The sequence below is a fragment of the Poromitra crassiceps genome (genome assembly GCF_964638095.1).
Source record: "Poromitra crassiceps genome assembly, chromosome: 1".
Taxonomy (NCBI): Eukaryota; Metazoa; Chordata; class Actinopteri; order Beryciformes; family Melamphaidae; genus Poromitra; species Poromitra crassiceps.
In genome coordinates, this window is record NC_139623.1 from 5,387,512 (window position 1) to 5,404,649 (window position 17,138).

At 44.5% G+C, this 17,138-nt stretch overlaps 1 protein-coding gene across 1 annotated transcript; it reads right to left on the bottom strand.

Annotated features, from left to right (window-relative positions):
* Nucleotides 1-15,127, bottom strand: tmem147 (transmembrane protein 147). The gene is made up of 8 exons (XM_083644238.1): nt 15,071-15,127; nt 14,485-14,593; nt 12,481-12,550; nt 11,981-12,046; nt 4,863-4,999; nt 3,408-3,492; nt 3,078-3,199; nt 1-1,339 (listed from the first exon to the last, which is right to left on the bottom strand). Exons 2-8 carry the CDS (start codon nt 14,559-14,561, stop codon nt 1,219-1,221), a joined length of 678 nt encoding a protein of 225 aa, XP_083500364.1. The 5' UTR covers nt 14,562-14,593; nt 15,071-15,127; the 3' UTR covers nt 1-1,218.
* Between the last annotated feature and the right edge of the window lie 2,011 nt (nt 15,128-17,138).

Genomic DNA, 17,138 nt, shown 5'->3' on the forward strand with positions numbered 1-17,138 from the left:
ATAGAAATACATATTTATTATTTGCATGTCAAAAACACAGACACTCATTGAGGCCAAAGTGCCAGAGTATCTACGACTCCATTCCTGCGCCCTCATCTCATTCATACGGTGTGCCTCATTCAATATCAATACCATTTATCTAATAATAGAACAAAACAATACATAGTTTCCTCAGCAGATTGGTGATATTTTAAATGCTTCCTGTATTTACTGGTATATGAATAAACTGATCAATTGAGGCCCATTGGTCAAAGGGTGTAGACAGTGTCATCCATGTGTTTAAAAATAAATCCACTCAGTCTAGCTCACTATTGAATCTAAGCACACATAATGGCTGATTTGGACAACAGATAGAAAATAAATATAAGTTATTAGACACTTAATTCATTTGCGATCATTCTGTTTCCATCTGGGAGTGCTACAAAATGCACCTTTCCCTCAAAACTAACAAAACATGTCAACACAACCTGGGTAAGCCAACCATACTACAGTTTTAAATGGTGGACTGAAGACAAAAACAATTTTACCCCAAGTACATATATTTTCTGTTATGGGTCCATGCAAGACGATCTGTATTATGGCAAAAATGTGCCAATGTCCACCCTATAATAAGAATGAGAGAAGTGTGTGTGTGTGTGTGTGTGTGTGTTGGGTCACAGCACAGCCATGCCATTTTACGTGTGACCTCACTGAATCTTTCAGGAAGTGTAAAGAGAAGCCCTGCGGGTGACCTAACGGAGACAATTTTCTTTTATTCTGTAATTAGGGCCGACTATGGGCAAAAACAGCTAATTAGTGGCGAAAATGCCTCAACATGTTCAGCACCATGGAGAGCTCCAGAGTGGAGCAGCACACAGGTGAGCGGAGTTACAACTAGCCTGTGAAGTGACCTCTGAAAACCCTCTGTGGAGAGAGAGAGGAGAGGCTGCATGCCAACTCTGTGAGCGAGCCTGACTAAATGGCCAGTCACACGGGGACAGGTATTCTGCTAGCTTTCTAAAGAATAGACTGAGAAAAAGACATTGGTAGAAGGGTTGTGTAGATTGTCAGTTGGTGCAGTTTCAAACAGGTCCAACTATCCAATATCAAACAACAAGCAGTTTGCAGTAGGCTTAGGTGTTATACGGTGCTATGGCATCAGGGGTCAAATTCTGCCATGTGGCAACCCGAGTCCAGGCCAAGAGGATCCGAGGCTTATTCCAGGATGTGCGGTTTGACTTAGTTGCTGTGGACCAGAGTGACGAAGAGGAACAGTGAGCAGAGAGAGATGGCTCCGGTCAGCACGCCTTTCACCAACAGTGCTGTCCAGCTGCCCAGCAGGAAGACATGGACAAATAACCTGAAGAGACGTACACAGAGGTGGAGAGAAATGGAAGGCATATTGGGCATATTCATCAACATACAGCTGAGCAAAGCCCTGTGCACAGCAGTGCTACTCTCTGCTTCGCTTTCTCACCTGTTTTTAATGTAACTAAATAAAGTGTCTATATATTTCCTACCCTGGTGTGCGCTGGAGATCTACTTATTTTTATTCTTGCATATTCAACATATTTGATTATTTTCAACATGTCTGTGTGTGTATGTGTACATGATGTGTTGTGTGTCTCAGTGCACGTCCACATTACTGAGAAACCTCTGTAGATACACAGGCCACTGTTACCATGTCTCTCTGTGGACTGTATGTAGTATCAGGGTTCACACATTTGAGTTCACACAAATGACATCACTTTACTGTAATGCAGCCTTTAAAAGCAGGAAAAGACAACACTTATAATAATATCACGATATAACCATAACAAAATCTAAGACCATATCTAGTCTCATCTAGTCACAATATTGCCCAGCCCTAACCTTGAGCGACATGCAAAAATGCTGAGACACAATTTGCAGAAAAACATCATTATTAGATTTGATTATCAATAACTGCTTTGGTATAGTGACGATAAATTACTTTGTTTGAGACACACACGCACGCACCCTCGGATTGCTGTGTTGACTGACTGGCATTCATTATGTTGCCGACCTACTGGTTCACTGTGGATTTATTTACAGTAGTTTGAGAGACAAAATCCCTTGATCTTGTTTTGACGTCCAAACGTGTCTGTTTCTTTGCTGTGGTAAGGGACGCTAACGTTAGCATCAGTGGATGTCACTGATAGGAATTGTGCTGCTTGCAACAGCAGCTGCGCTCTCGTGCTTTCCCCCTTCACAGAACGCAGCATTTTACAGCACAGATTGCATTTAGCACGTCTTGTCTTTCGTGAGCCATAATTAGTCCTTATCTTTGAAAAGCCACATATTGTTGAAGCTGCACTTCCCGGGCAGATGTCCGGCGGCATAGTATGACTTTGCCAACTGCTAACGTTACCTCAGCTGCAGCCAGCAGGCAGATGTAGGCTAGTGGGCGTGCCTGTAAATGGACTGAGGCAGACTCATTGACTTCACTTCTCACACACAACAGAAACACAGCGACGGTTAACGTTACATGCCGTGCCAATTTACGCTATACTATTGTATGCTCGGATTGCAACTTTAGCTATATTTCCATGACTTTTCAAAACTTTCCAAAACATATTTTCTCCATAACTTTTCTAGGGCTTGGAAATTGTACTTTGAATTTCCATGACTTTTCCAGGTTTTTCATCATTCCCATCCCCAGTCCCCAGTCAAACGATACCTGCATTCGATCCACAGATTTAGAAAAAAAAAACTATTTGTACGGTTTTGCTCACAGCCAATCACCGCAAGTGTTCTTCAATTCATGTGATGCAACATGTGATTGGTCCACTACCGCAGCAGCTACAACCCATTCAGTGGATGGTTGTGAAGTCGAGCGTGGTGTATGTGACGGGGTTGGCAGTTCAGCGTGCCGAGATTCTGCCAAAACGATCAAAAGTATGGCTATACTACACGTCTGTGAAAAAAAGGTATTGAATGAAGTACTGTTATTAGTATTATTACAGTACTGCTACTATTGGTATCACTTTAAGGGTACTGATTGGTACAGGTATCATCATTTTTTAAACGATGCCCAGCCATAATGAGTGTTTTAACATGGGAGTGTGTGTATGACTTACTCCATTAGGAAGGCCTTGTAGACACAGAGGCCCAGCAGCACAGTAACAGGTAGCCTGAAGCTCTTGGGAAGGTCATACCGTGTAAACATCCATACCACCGCTGCCATGGCGATATAATGGATCTATACACAGAGAGAAAGGTGGAATAAGAGAATGGGAATGTTTAAAGTCCAGCTTTATCTAAACAGGGAGACAAGAACACATGAATCCATAATGCATTCATTTTATAATATTTTCCTCACAAGGTACTGGTAAAGAAAACGCAGCGGAAGATTCAAAATGAGGAGTGTGTGGGGAAAAATGTGAAGAGGACAGACAACAGGTACTCACCAGACTTATGTTGGAGTCAAAACTCATCTGGATGTATTTCCAGTCAAACTCTATGCCTCTGGCTCCTACCCACAGAGGAAGACACCTGGAGACAGAGCAAATGGTAAATGGACTGTATTTATAGAGCACATTTTATATAGTCTATCAACTACCCAAAGCGCTTTTACATAACCTCACATTCACCCATTCACACACCGACAGCGTCTGCGAGCAGTTAGGCGTTCAGTGTCTTGCTCAAGGACACTTCGGCACACTGCCGGGAGGAGCCAGCCTCGAACCGGGAACCTTCCGATTCCCAGGCGACAGCTCTACCTCCTGAGCTAATGCCGCCCCAGCAACACAACACAGATCCAATGCTTAGATATACAGTACAGTACAATGCTATACAATAAGTAGATCAATTGCATTGATTTAATTTGTTAGCTGCGGCCAGCAGCTCTATAAGTCACTCTGTTGGTTGGTTGGTCCACAAAAATCATAAATTTGCAGATCTGGTTGCAGCTATTGCAAATTCGGGCTTGTTTTTATTAATTTTACTATTTTCAGTCTAGTTACAATTTTGATTCGTTAACCATCGGTACTGAACCTAAAGCCTCATACCTTAACGGTTCAATTCACCTTATGTAGCCACGCCCATTTGACCCGGTTCTGTGGCCGTCCTACGACTTCCGGCTAAAAATAATAATAAAATAAAATAAAAAATGGCTGCGCTGCTCCAATATCATCTAACTCTGAATTAACTAATAATTTAGCCAATTGTATGTAACATACCAAATAAAAGCAAACGGCAATGTCTAAGAATGCAACGCCATGTAACTGGCTCGTTAAGTCTCGCACTCCAGGGAATTACGTTAACGTCTGCGGGTCTTTATTAACGTTAATGGCTCGCGCTGCCTCGGAGGAGAGAAAACCATCCGAAACTTTCTTTGTTGGAGTCCAGGTATGTTTTACAAGAAAGTGCTCGTCATTGTCGACGATAACGTTATCTGACCTGGCTAACAGTGGATACTCCGCTTGCTTGCTGTGTACCGAGCTCAAAGTAGTAGGCTACGTTCTTTATTTTACACCCTGCGCTGTCCACTACAAAAACGACTCTCTTCTTCATGACGTTCTTTCATATTTGGCGCCGTGACCGCCGGAAGTGTTAGACGGACCCGGAAGAATTTGGCCCACTGTAAGGTCTGAACATAAGGTGAATACAAATACGCATAGGGTATTGTTACACACCCCTAGTATTCAGGTTCAATTGAGGATAAAGAGTATCTATTCATTTTCAGTACATGTTCATCCATAATGAATAAAGAGTTAAAGAACTAGACTGCTGCTTACCGGGACATAACCAGTTCGGCTGTTGCCCAGCCCAAAGAGTTAAAGAACTAGACTGCTGCTTACCGGGACATAACCAGTTCGGCTGTTGCCCAGCCCAAAGAGTTAAAGAACTAGACTGCTGCTTACCGGGACATAACCAGTTCGGCTGTTGCCCAGCCCATGGCAGCCACCATGATCTTGTACTCTCCTTTACCGGCATTACGAGACATCACAAGATGGAGGCCCAACAGGTCTGCTAGGTCCACTGTTGCCTTCATGAATTCCTGGAAAACACGCACGCACACACACACACACACACACACACACACACACACACACACACACACGATATAGACAATGATGGGCACATACTGTATGTCAGGGGTGTCCAAGCTTTTTTGAATGGGGGCCAGATTAGATAATGTGAAAATGCCAGGGGGCCAGCTGCTTCTCGCATCATATGGGTTATAAAAAAAGAAAATAAAAAAATCACATACAATTGTACTCTACTTGGTGCTTGTACAAACTGTATGGTAGTGCTGTCATTGTTAGGTGAACGGAAAAATGCAAAGTGAACATGCTTGATTAACCAATACTGTGTGGAGGGCCACATATGAGAGACAAGCCGAGGGAGGGCCACTTAAAATCGGTCCGCAATTGGCCCCCGGGCCGGACTTTGGACATGCCTGCTATATGTAGACATTTTGTTACTGTATTTTTGTAAATCAGAAGACACTGCAAATGTTTTTGTTATGGTGGAACGTTTTCTTCTTCTTCTTAAAGTGTAACTTACCCCCAAAACACTTTTTTCAGCTTTTAACCAATATATATGACAGAATGCTGGTCAAAATTTCCACATTTGAGAGCAAACTGTTGCCATTTTAGTTTACCATTTGTATCATTTTTCAGCAGCATACCTGGCATAAGCACTCTCTATGGGTGGAACACTGCTTTTTTTTTGCCCTCAAATGAATGGGAGATTTGATACGTCGTGACGTCACGATGAACCAAAGACTATGGGATTTCAAGATAGTTACTTCCCTACTCCCCCTGTACCCTTTCGGCTCCTCACAACTCCAAGCCTATTCCCATGATGTCACTTTACCTGTTAATCACCTGTTAATTGATTACAATCGCCTGTTATTTTCCTACCAACTCCTATGTAACACAATACTATCAATAAACGCCACTATAATCATAAAAGGAAGGACATGGCATTGTGTTGCTGTAAGTCATTCCCAACCTTTCATTTTTTATGTAGCCTAGATATGATTTTGTCCAGAATTCCAGATATCGTCGCTGTCGTTCCAGGACCTCGAATCTCCAAAACAGCAACTTTTCAGGAAGTTAAAAAAACCTGTTTGCTCTTAAAATAGTGAACCAAACGTCGTCAAAGTTGGCACATGTCTTAATTATAGTTAGTGTATGGCCTAAATTAAACCAAAAATAACTTGGCCAATGAGGGGCGGATCGGGTTGCTTGTTTCAGACGCGTGTTGTTCATTCAATGTCCAATGCATCAGGATATATTGGGATACCTCACCGGCAATCCATTTATTGTCATTAATCCACCGTTAACACAGAATAACAGCATAGTCCAATGTCACTATATGATGCTACCATTCATCATCAACCACAATGCTGCACACTTGAACGGTGGAACACAGAAGTAAACCGCAAGAACAAAGTAACAGGACACGGTTGAAAACGGTGTTGCTTCCCGAATCACGCACACCTGAATGCGATCCCCGACACACCTATAATTATAGAGCACTTTCCCCCCGACTCCACCTACCACGTAGTGGCTCAATAAAGGGGCAGTACGCCAAATACAGATAATTCATATAAACACACACATATCAATGAGGGTTCAATTAACGTCAGATGATTAAGAGGAAATGGTGCGTTTTGGCTCCTACACACCGCCCCCTAATTGAGAGTGACAGGATGGCATGAACAATTACAAAATAAACAAAAGGAGCCAAATAATTCATTGAAAGAGGACACACAAAAATCCTCTATCAGAGGTCACCAGTAATGGTCTGTTAGAGTACAACTTGAAATACAAAAGTTAGTCACTGGTTTGCAGTCAGCCCATTGCTAACTTCTATTGATGTCAAGTCCTTCAAGTCACTCTTACATTAAACAACCCTTTCTCAAAGAGGGACAGCATCTCTGAGAGTTTGTGCACATTGTACACAGTGCAGCTGCATTGTTGCGACAAGCCCATAATGCACTCATTCTCAATCTGTTCATGCATCTTGAACTCCTTCAATGTGACACACAGTGGCTGTACAAGATCCACTGTGAACACAGTGCACTCCACGTTGTGCTTTGCCACCTGGTCTTGCAGCCTCTGTTCGAGTGCCTGCTGAGCTCCACTATCGGCATCAACATCTGCTGTCCACTTCTCCATCAGAAGCGGCTTCCTCTTCACTGGCTCTTCACCTATCAGAATGGTCAGAATCGATCCATCTCGAGAGCTCTGACGCTCTAGTTGCGGAGCAGAATGTTGTTCTCGGTCTTTGGTTGCTAGACCACCAAACTGATATTTACATGGTTCCACAGCTCTAACACAAAGATCTTCTTCTTTAGCAGCCAGTGCTTCCTTGAGGAGTGTTTCCATCCTGGCCATCATTTCCTCAGATGGTTTCTTAAGGATGGTGCCAACCTCCTGTTTCACTCGTGTGAGCTCATGCTGCACACACATCTCTCCAACATTGATTCGTGTGTGCTCCTGTAGCGCACACGTCCTCTCATCATTGACTCGTGTGTGCTCCTCTGCTACACACGTCCTCTCTTCATCAATGACTCGTGTGAGCTCCTCTGCTACACACGTCCTCTCTTCATCAATGACTCGTGTGAGCTCCTCTGCTACACACGTCCTCTCTTCATCAATGACTCGTGTGAGCTCCTCTGCTACACACGTCCTCTCTTCATCAATGACTCGTGTGAGCTCCTCTGCTACACACGTCCTCTCTTCATCAATGACTCGTGTGAGCTCCTCTGCTACACACGTCCTCTCTTCATCAATGACTCGTGTGTGATCCTGTAGCGCACACGTCCTCTCTTCATCAATGACTCGTGTGTGCTCCTGTAGCGCACACGTCCTCTCTTCATCAATGACTCGTGTGTGCTCCTGTAGCGCACACGTCCTCTCATCATTGACTCGTGTGTGATCCTGTAGCGCACACGTCCTCTCTTCATCAATGACTCGTGTGTGATCCTGTAGCGCACACGTCCTCTCTTCATCAATGACTCGTGTGTGCTCCTGTAGCGCACACGTCCTCTCTTCATCAATGACTCGTGTGTGATCCTGTAGCGCACACGTCCTCTCTTCATCAATGACTCGTGTGTGCTCCTGTAGCGCACACGTCCTCTCATCATTGACTCGTGTGTGATCCTGTAGCGCACACGTCCTCTCTTCATCAATGACTCGTGTGTGATCCTGTAGCGCACACGTCCTCTCTTCATCAATGACTCGTGTGTGCTCCTGTAGCGCACACGTCCTCTCTTCATCAATGACTCGTGTGTGCTCCTGTAGCGCACACGTCCTCTCATCAATGACTCGTGTGTGATCCTGTAGCGCACACGTCCTCTCTTCATCAATGACTCGTGTGTGCTCCTGTAGCGCACACGTCCTCTCTTCATCAATGACTCGTGTGTGATCCTGTAGCGCACACGTCCTCTCTTCATCAATGACTCGTGTGTGATCCTGTAGCGCACACGTCCTCTCTTCATCAATGACTCGTGTGTGCTCCTGTAGCGCACACGTCCTCTCTTCATCAATGACTCGTGTGTGCTCCTGTAGCGCACACGTCCTCTCTTCATCAATGACTCGTGTGTGCTCCTGTAGCGCACACGTCCTCTCTTCTTCAACGACTCGTGTGTGATCCTGTACCACACACGTCTCTCCGTCCTGTTCTCGTGGGGGCTCCTGTAGCACACACGTCTCAAACGATTTGGAGGCGTTGGTGCCTATCACCAACTCCGCTTCAGCTTGAATATGAAAAGTGTTCTCAATCTTCTCATCCATCTCAGAGTCTGAGCTCCCAGCATCATCTCTCTCTGCCTCCTGTTCAAAGTCTGGCTCAGGGGGTATGTAGTAGTCTATATCAGGTATGTCCATGTATGCCCACAGTTGTTGTTGTTGTTGGTTAATTGATATTAGTGCTAGTTTAGCAGCCATATCCAGCTCTTCCTGTCTCCATTTTAGCTCCAGGGCTTTCTCCTCCAGAGCATGCCTTTCCTTTAAGGCTGCAGCCCGGACCAGAAGTGCCGCTCTCTCAGCCTTTGCCTGAAAGAGCATTTTAGATATGGAGGATCCATGTTTGCTGCTCCTGGAGCTGGTGTGACCTTTACGTACTCCAGACATTATTCAATACAATCAATTATTTTTTAAATACCAATACCTGCACACATTATCATAAACCACACAGAATCAAAAACCAATTCTATTCACAAATTTACTATGCAGCAATATTATTCACAGTAGGACAAATACCAATAGGCTATACTACACACAAACCATCCCCACCGTTCTCATATAAACCCCATTGGAAGCAATGCATTTTGGATTTTACAACTCAATACATTTAAATGTGTGCGCATAATTTAATGTCCATGATATGTCCCGTTGGTAGCACACACGTACCTGCGCACATTGTCCCGGTGTTGAGATGTGTCCCTACCCGTGGGCGTGGTGATACAACTCCGAGAAAAGATAAGACAGCCGTTTCAGGAAATAGACACAGCCGTGTCCCGCAATGATCTCTCCTTCAGGAAATATACAGAGCCGCGGCCCGCGGCCCCGCACTTACTTGGATGCTGTGTGGATGTGGATCCCTCTGATCTCTCCAGCACAGACCCCAGGTGATCTGTGCTCCCCACACGCAGGAAAGCGCTGATCGGCACCGCCGAGACAGACGATGTGGATCCCTCTGATCACTCCTCCCGAAGGCGAAGTTTCCGTAGCCTAGGCCAGCAGGCGTTCACTACCACCATTCACCCGCAGCTCCAGCGAATCGACCCAGTGTCCAATCTGGTCTTGAATCCCAAACGATTATCCAAAACAAGTCAAAATAAAGCTCGTTTTCAACTAAATGTATGGCCTAAATTAAACCAAAAATAACTTGGCCAATGAGGGGCGGATCAGGTTGCTTGTTTCAGACGCGTGTTGTTCATTCAATGTCCAATGCATCAGGATATATTGGGATACCTCACCGGCAATCCATTTATTGTCATTAATCCACCGTTAACACAGAATAACAGCATAGTCCAATGTCACTATATGATGCTACCATTCATCATCAACCACAATGCTGCACACTTGAACGGTGGAACACAGAAGTAAACCGCAAGAACAAAGTAACAGGACACGGTTGAAAACGGTGTTGCTTCCCGAATCACGCACACCTGAATGCGATCCCCGACACACCTATAATTATAGAGCACTTTCCCCCCGACTCCACCTACCACGTAGTGGCTCAATAAAGGGGCAGTACGCCAAATACAGATAATTCATATAAACACACACATATCAATGAGGGTTCAATTAACGTCAGATGATTAAGAGAAACTGGTGCGTTTTGGCTCCTACAGTTAGTTTCCTGCTGAATGTGTCATTACTTTATTAATATCTTACCTGGATAAGCTCAAATGTTGTTTATATTATCAGTCCGACTTGGAAGCACTTTCTCCCGGCCAGTCAGGCGTGAGAGAGTCGTATGCTCATGCACGAGCCCCAAGCTCCGAGCCGCGGGGGCGCGCGCAGCAGCAGCAGCAGTGCTCTGAGCCTCTCATGGCTGAGGCGGGGGCTTTCGCATGGGATGAGAACAGTCTGACATAACGTAGCGTTAACGTTACTTTATTCTCATCAGAAAACACTCCGATTTGCATGTTAAAACAAGTTTGCAGCCTAGGAATAACTGGAAAACATTTGATTGATCTATTTACGTCAGACGATGCCAGAATCACACAAAGTCAGCAGCGTGCCTGGTGACTATTCCGGGGAAGTCCTCATGAGGTGGGGCGGAGCATGGAGGTCTGACTGTCACATACAACAGTTACTGCGCTGCAGTAACTGTTGTTTATATTATCAGTCCGAGTTGGAAGCACTCTCTCCCGGCCAGTCAGGCGGAAGAGAGTCGTATGCTCATGCACGAGCCCCAAGCTCCGGGGCGCGGGGGCGCGCGCAGCAGCAGCCCTCCTCGGCTCTCATGTGGCCGAGGCGGGGGCTTGGGCATGGGGTGAGAACAGTCTGACATTTCCGCAAACAACTCTCATCGCAGTTTAGCGCACATGTAAAATATAACGCTATACTACGACGTGACAACGTGACAAAGCTGCTCTAAACACATCGGCTACTATAATATATTTCCCTGCATCTCATACTGAGATTAGATCGGTATTGAGTTTGGACAGACTGAATGGGCCGAGGAGGAGGAGGAGAGCTCTGCAGCTCTGCCCTGCGCTGCGCCCGAGAGGAAAAATCAGAGGTGCAGTAACTTTTTAACAAGAATCACGAAAAGCCCCCAAACGAAAATTAAAAACGGATTTCATGGCGCGGTATATCGCAAGTTGGATGAGGGAATGACGTGGAGAAATCTCGCATTGTGATTACATGAGCGTGAGAGCGGGGCGTTTGTCCTCATTATTGTGCTGTGCTCTCGCATCACTAGTCTCTCCTAACGTAGTTAGACAATCTGCCACACACATACATGGGAGAAAAATAATTACATTTCTAGTTCGCCACTGAATTACCAAATTGATATAACTTTCAACCATTTTGAGCAACACTGTTTCCATACAGGCCACCAGCGTTGGCTAGTTGTTGATATTTATAAAGATATTGCAGCTCTCGTATAAATTATTTTCGAGGCGGTGGGCAAACCGTCATGGCGTCGATTTCCGGAAAAAATTCCTGAGCTGAGCACAGCCAAAGAGTATAGTATAGACAAGAGGATACGTCATTTCTTGGTTTTTCCCATAGGTTTTTCAAATCACCGTTTTGATACATATCTGGGGGGTTAATCCCTCTTTAATTCTACAGGATACCTGGCCTACAAATCAAGTTGCAGTTTGGACAGAATCTTTCATCAATTTTAATCAAACATTAAGATCGCAGATTATCCTCTCAAACGAATCTGGAGATTTAAATGTTCCAAATGTTTCAAGTGTTGAAAACCTGCTGACATTTTGTAATACGTCTCTGCAATTACAGAATGTGAATATATTTTGTTAGTACAATGCAGTCCCACCACTCACCCCTACAAAGTCGTAAACTCCAGCTCCTCCTTCCCAGGTGGGGAAGAATGTGGCCAGGAACAGCATCTGAAACACAGAGAGACCAAGGAACTCTGCTTACGTGCTCCAACACACAGGGGAACTCAGGACATTTCAATTCCTATTCTTCTTCGCTATTTTGTCTTGCATTCCAGGTGCCGTCAAGTCGTCACAGTCCGGGCCTCCTGTCCAATAGGAGGCTGGGAATAAGGTTTACTTGGCAAACACTCAGCTGCTAGCTCCTTTGGAGGTGGATCTTTAGGGATGCTTCTGTCAAAATGCTGAGCAAAAATGATGGATAGGAAGTGATAGTTCATGATTATGGATTTCTATTTTCTACAGGCCACTACTGGTTTTAAGAGTGAAAAAAGTCAATTGTGCCTTTTTTTCTTTTATTTGACCTTTATTTATATAGGGTGAGGCGCTTGATAGCTCTCATTTTCAAGGGTGCTTAATCAGCAATTGCTAGGGAGTTCACTTACCTTACATAGCTGGACAAACAGGTAGGTTGCTCCAGCCTGGACACACCTCCAGAATGCATTATACTCTGAGCTGAAGGACGAAAACATAAAGCGTTAACTAGCAGGACTGTACACACAGGCACCGAATGGACGATATAACTGATAACTTCAGCATGAGGCAGTCCCTCCAGAAATGTACGATGTTACACTAGGCTAGGGGCCATATGATTTCCACAAAAGAGAAAAAACGGACGGATCCTCGGAATTTGGTAATGAAAATGGAATCAACTGTAAAACATGGAATATTGCAGAATTTTCCATAATTTGGAGGAAATTGATAAAAGTAGGCCTAATTATCAAAATCAAAAGTAGACCTAATTGTAACGTAAATGATTTCATAATTGTAAAATAGGCCTAGAGAAATAATTCAGTTTTGGATTGGGGTGTTTTTGAGAGGGGGGTCGGTCTTGCGTAGGACCCTTACGTCACAATTTGGTTTTCACTTTGAGAAACATGTCGAAGAGGCTGTCTGAGAGAGCCAAGAAGTCATCATAAAAACAAAAACATTGACCTAACTAACCCCTAAATTAAAGTAAAAAAACAAAACAGAATTAGTAAAAATAAATAAATAAATAAATAAAATATATATATATATATATATATATAAGGGGGGGGCAGATTTCATATGGCCCTGTTATACCATTTTCAACCATTCAAGGGCTTGCGATCAATGCATACACAGTACCATTACAACTACTACCCCACCATCCATCCATCCATCCATCCATCCCACACACACACACACACACACACACACACACACACACACACACACACACACACACACACACACACACACACACACACACACACACACACACACACACACACACACACACACACACGAGGATTGTCTGGACCCCCTCCAAAACCTGACATTACAAAGCAGATTAAAAACAAATACTCTTCAGTCTCTGTCTGGGTGTATGGCTCTACAACAGGAATAGGCCTAAATACTATGAATGTAGCTACTATGAATGAGGAATACTTTAGTCTAATCTTTCCTCGACAACTTATTCATTAACTGTATATGGATGTTGGGCGGCGTTCATACACTATAAGCAGCCATAGGGGACACACAAACCCAAAAGCGTTTTTGGAGCTGCCAGCGTCTTTCTGCAATTCATTCTCTATGTAAGGATGCGTTAGACGTGGTCCTCTTTTAATGAACCCACCTGGCGTTTCAGCGCTGGTGGCGTCTGTTGCTTTTGGAGGAGCGCTGTGGGCGTTTTAAAGCTGAAAAAAGTTGAACATTAGAGGAAAAGCGCCCTGATCGTCTTTTTCACTCGTCCTACCTTTTCTCCTCCCGAGGGATTTTCAACCTCGGCTGCTGCCAGAATTGGCAATAATCTGGCTTTCATGTTGACAGTGAACAACATCAAACAGACAAAAGCAGCTGGCTACCGTCCTTGTGGTCGTTGTGTTCTGATCTGTACTGCACGCGACTACAGGGGAAAACAAACGGAGCGCAAAAAAAAAACGCTCCGTGCACTGTTTTGTGCACAATGGAAGCGCTCTCAACATGATTTTCATAGCGTTCTGACTGAAGAAAACGCTTTTGGTGTGAATGTCCCCATACTGTACATTATAACTCATGTCATTGCAGCATCACATTTCTTAGCCCCATTTATTCCCTCGCCCATCGCCTCTGGGACTCAGTCACATAAGGTTACTATCCGTGGCATACCAAGGGTATAAAACGGTTACCCGTTTCTGATGTCGTATAGCAGATTTGAAGATATTATATTCCTCTTACGGATGTCAGTAGTTTATCCTGGGGTGTTAAATGATATTCCACTGTTTAAATCCAGTCTTTTGAAAGCCTGTGCCGGGTAAGAAACCGTGTTATACCCTTGGTACCTCACATCATGGAGAGTAACCTTTATGTGACTGAGTCCCAAAGCCAGAGGCAATGGGCGAGGGAACAAAATGGGTCACATTTCTCAAACTCCAACAAACACTTACAGTCCACTGCATTTGTACGTGATGAAGTAGGGGAAATATGCCAAGGCAAAGCAGTTCCCAAAGTGAAACAGCGTCATGGTGTCTGGTAACCAATGGGCGATTCAGCACTCTGTAAATGACAGGACAGGACTGCAGTCAACACAGAGCAGACGTTCTTCACACTTTCCAATCAAGGACTCAAAGTGCTAGTCTTCTAACCTGAAGCAAAGGCTCTTTAAAAACACTAGAATTACCAACAGGTGTAGGGGTCCCATGTTGGCCAATGAGAACACCTGGTTTATGCTTTGAGAATATAAGGACATAAAAACAACACGTTTATTGTGTGCTAACGTTGCATATTTATTTATATAATAAAGCAGTGAAATTGAATTCATAAAGGGATAACCTAGCTAGTAACGTTAGCTACAAGCTGAAATCATTTTTAGCTGACGTTAGCTCGCCAGTGAGGTGCTAGCTAACGTTATCGAGACTTGACAGACAGTAACTGTTTGACGGTCAATATCTTGACGATCTAACCACATAATGATCAAATATCACCTCAACCAGGTGGATATTCACAGGACACAGGATTAGTTTAACTACTTACGTTGTAAGAAACGGCTGAAATGCTTGTCACTCGCTGAATGACAAACGGAAATGGATTTTGCCCCACTCCGAAATGCCTCCGAATACGGTAGGAACCTTGCAATAGTTCCGCTGATCTCTCTCCGAAATGCCTCCGACTACGGTAGGAACTCTCTCTCTCTCTCTCTCTCTCTCTCTCTCTCTCTCTCTCTCTCTCTCTCTCTCTCTCTCTCTCTCTCTCTCTCTCTCTCGCTCTCTCTCTCTCTCTCTCTCTCTCTCTCTCTCTCTCTCTCTCTCTCTCTCTCTCTCTCTCTCTCTCTCTCTCTCTCTCTCTCTCTCTCTCTCAATTCAACAAAGGGCTTTATTGGCATGATAAGGTGCATCTTACATTGCCAAAGCATACATTAGCAACACTTGGCAATTACAAAGAATCAAAAACAGAAAACAAGACATTTTGTTACCCAGTAACAGGAACGCACAAAAAGGTGTGGACCTTAGAGTTTAAACATGAATAAATTTAATAAGAAGTAATTGTACCTGCGTACTTCACAGAGTTATCATACAGAGTACATCTTCACAAATAATTGATACGGGCAACAAAAAACGCAACGCGTTTCAACCGTTGGTTTTGATGAAAACCAACGGTTGAAACGCGTTGCGTTTTTTAACGTTTTGCTAACGTTTTTCCTAACCAGGACAGTGAAGTCAGGCTGGCTGAATTGTACGAAGACCCGGGTCTCTCTCGTCACCAGGTGCCGTGCCAGAGCGTGGGCCCGCCCAAAGTGCGAAAAGAATAAAATGGACATTTAAAACTTTATAAAAAGTGCATTAAGCAACAGGCGCAGCAGTTGCAAAAAGAGCTAAAAACTTATAGAGGACTCATTGGGTTGCACACTTACACTGCATCCCTGCACACTACACTCCATCCCTGTACACTTACACTGCATCCCTGCTCACTTACACTGCATCCCTGCTCACTTACACTCCATCCCTGCTCACTTACACTGCATCCCTGCTCACTTACACTCCATCCCTGCTCACTTACACTGCATCCCTGCTCACTTACACTGCATCCCTGCTCACTTACACTCCATCCCTGCTCACTTACACTGCATCCCTGCTCACTTACACTGCATCCCTGCTCACTTACACTGCATCCCTGCTCACTTACACTGCATCCCTGCACACTTACACTGCATCCATGCACACTTACACTCCATCCCTGCTCACTTACACTGCATCCCTGCACACTTACACTGCATCCCTGCTCACTTACACTGCATCCCTGCTCACTTACACTGCATCCCTGCACACTTACACTCCATCCCTGCTCACTTACACTGCATCCCTGCACACTTACACTGCATCCCTGCACACTTACACTGCATCCCTGCTCACTTACACTGCATCCCTGCACACTTACACTGCATCCCTGCTCACTTACACTGCATCCCTGCTCACTTACACTGCATCCCTGCACACTTACACTGCATCCCTGCTCACTTACACTGCATCCCTGCACACTTACACTGCATCCCTGCACACTTACACTGCATCCCTGCACACTTACACTGCATCCCTGCACACTTACACTGCATCCCTGCTCACTTACACTGCATCCCTGCTCACTTACACTGCATCCCTGCACACTTACACTGCATCCCTGCTCACTTACACTGCATCCCTGCTCACTTACACTGCATCCCTGCACACTTACACTGCATCCATGCACACTTACACTGCATCCCTGTGTTCTTCACAAACCTTTAGACTGAAAGATAAACTCACAAACACATAAGCAAGTAAGGCATACTATTCACGTTGAATGCTGAGGAGCAATCATCTTGCCAATGTCACTAAATATCACATTTAATAAGTGTTTAACACACTTTAAATCCCTTTATCCCTTTATATGCAGGAGTCATTGTACAAAATGATTTAATTAAATGCTTTGATTGTCACGACAGGACTGTGTGCCCTCCCCTCATGGTTTCCTCGTCAGTACCACCTTGTTGAAAAACCTAAGACCTGGACTGAAGCCCAGAGCTACTGCAGGGAGAAGTTCACTGACCTGGCCACCATAGACAACC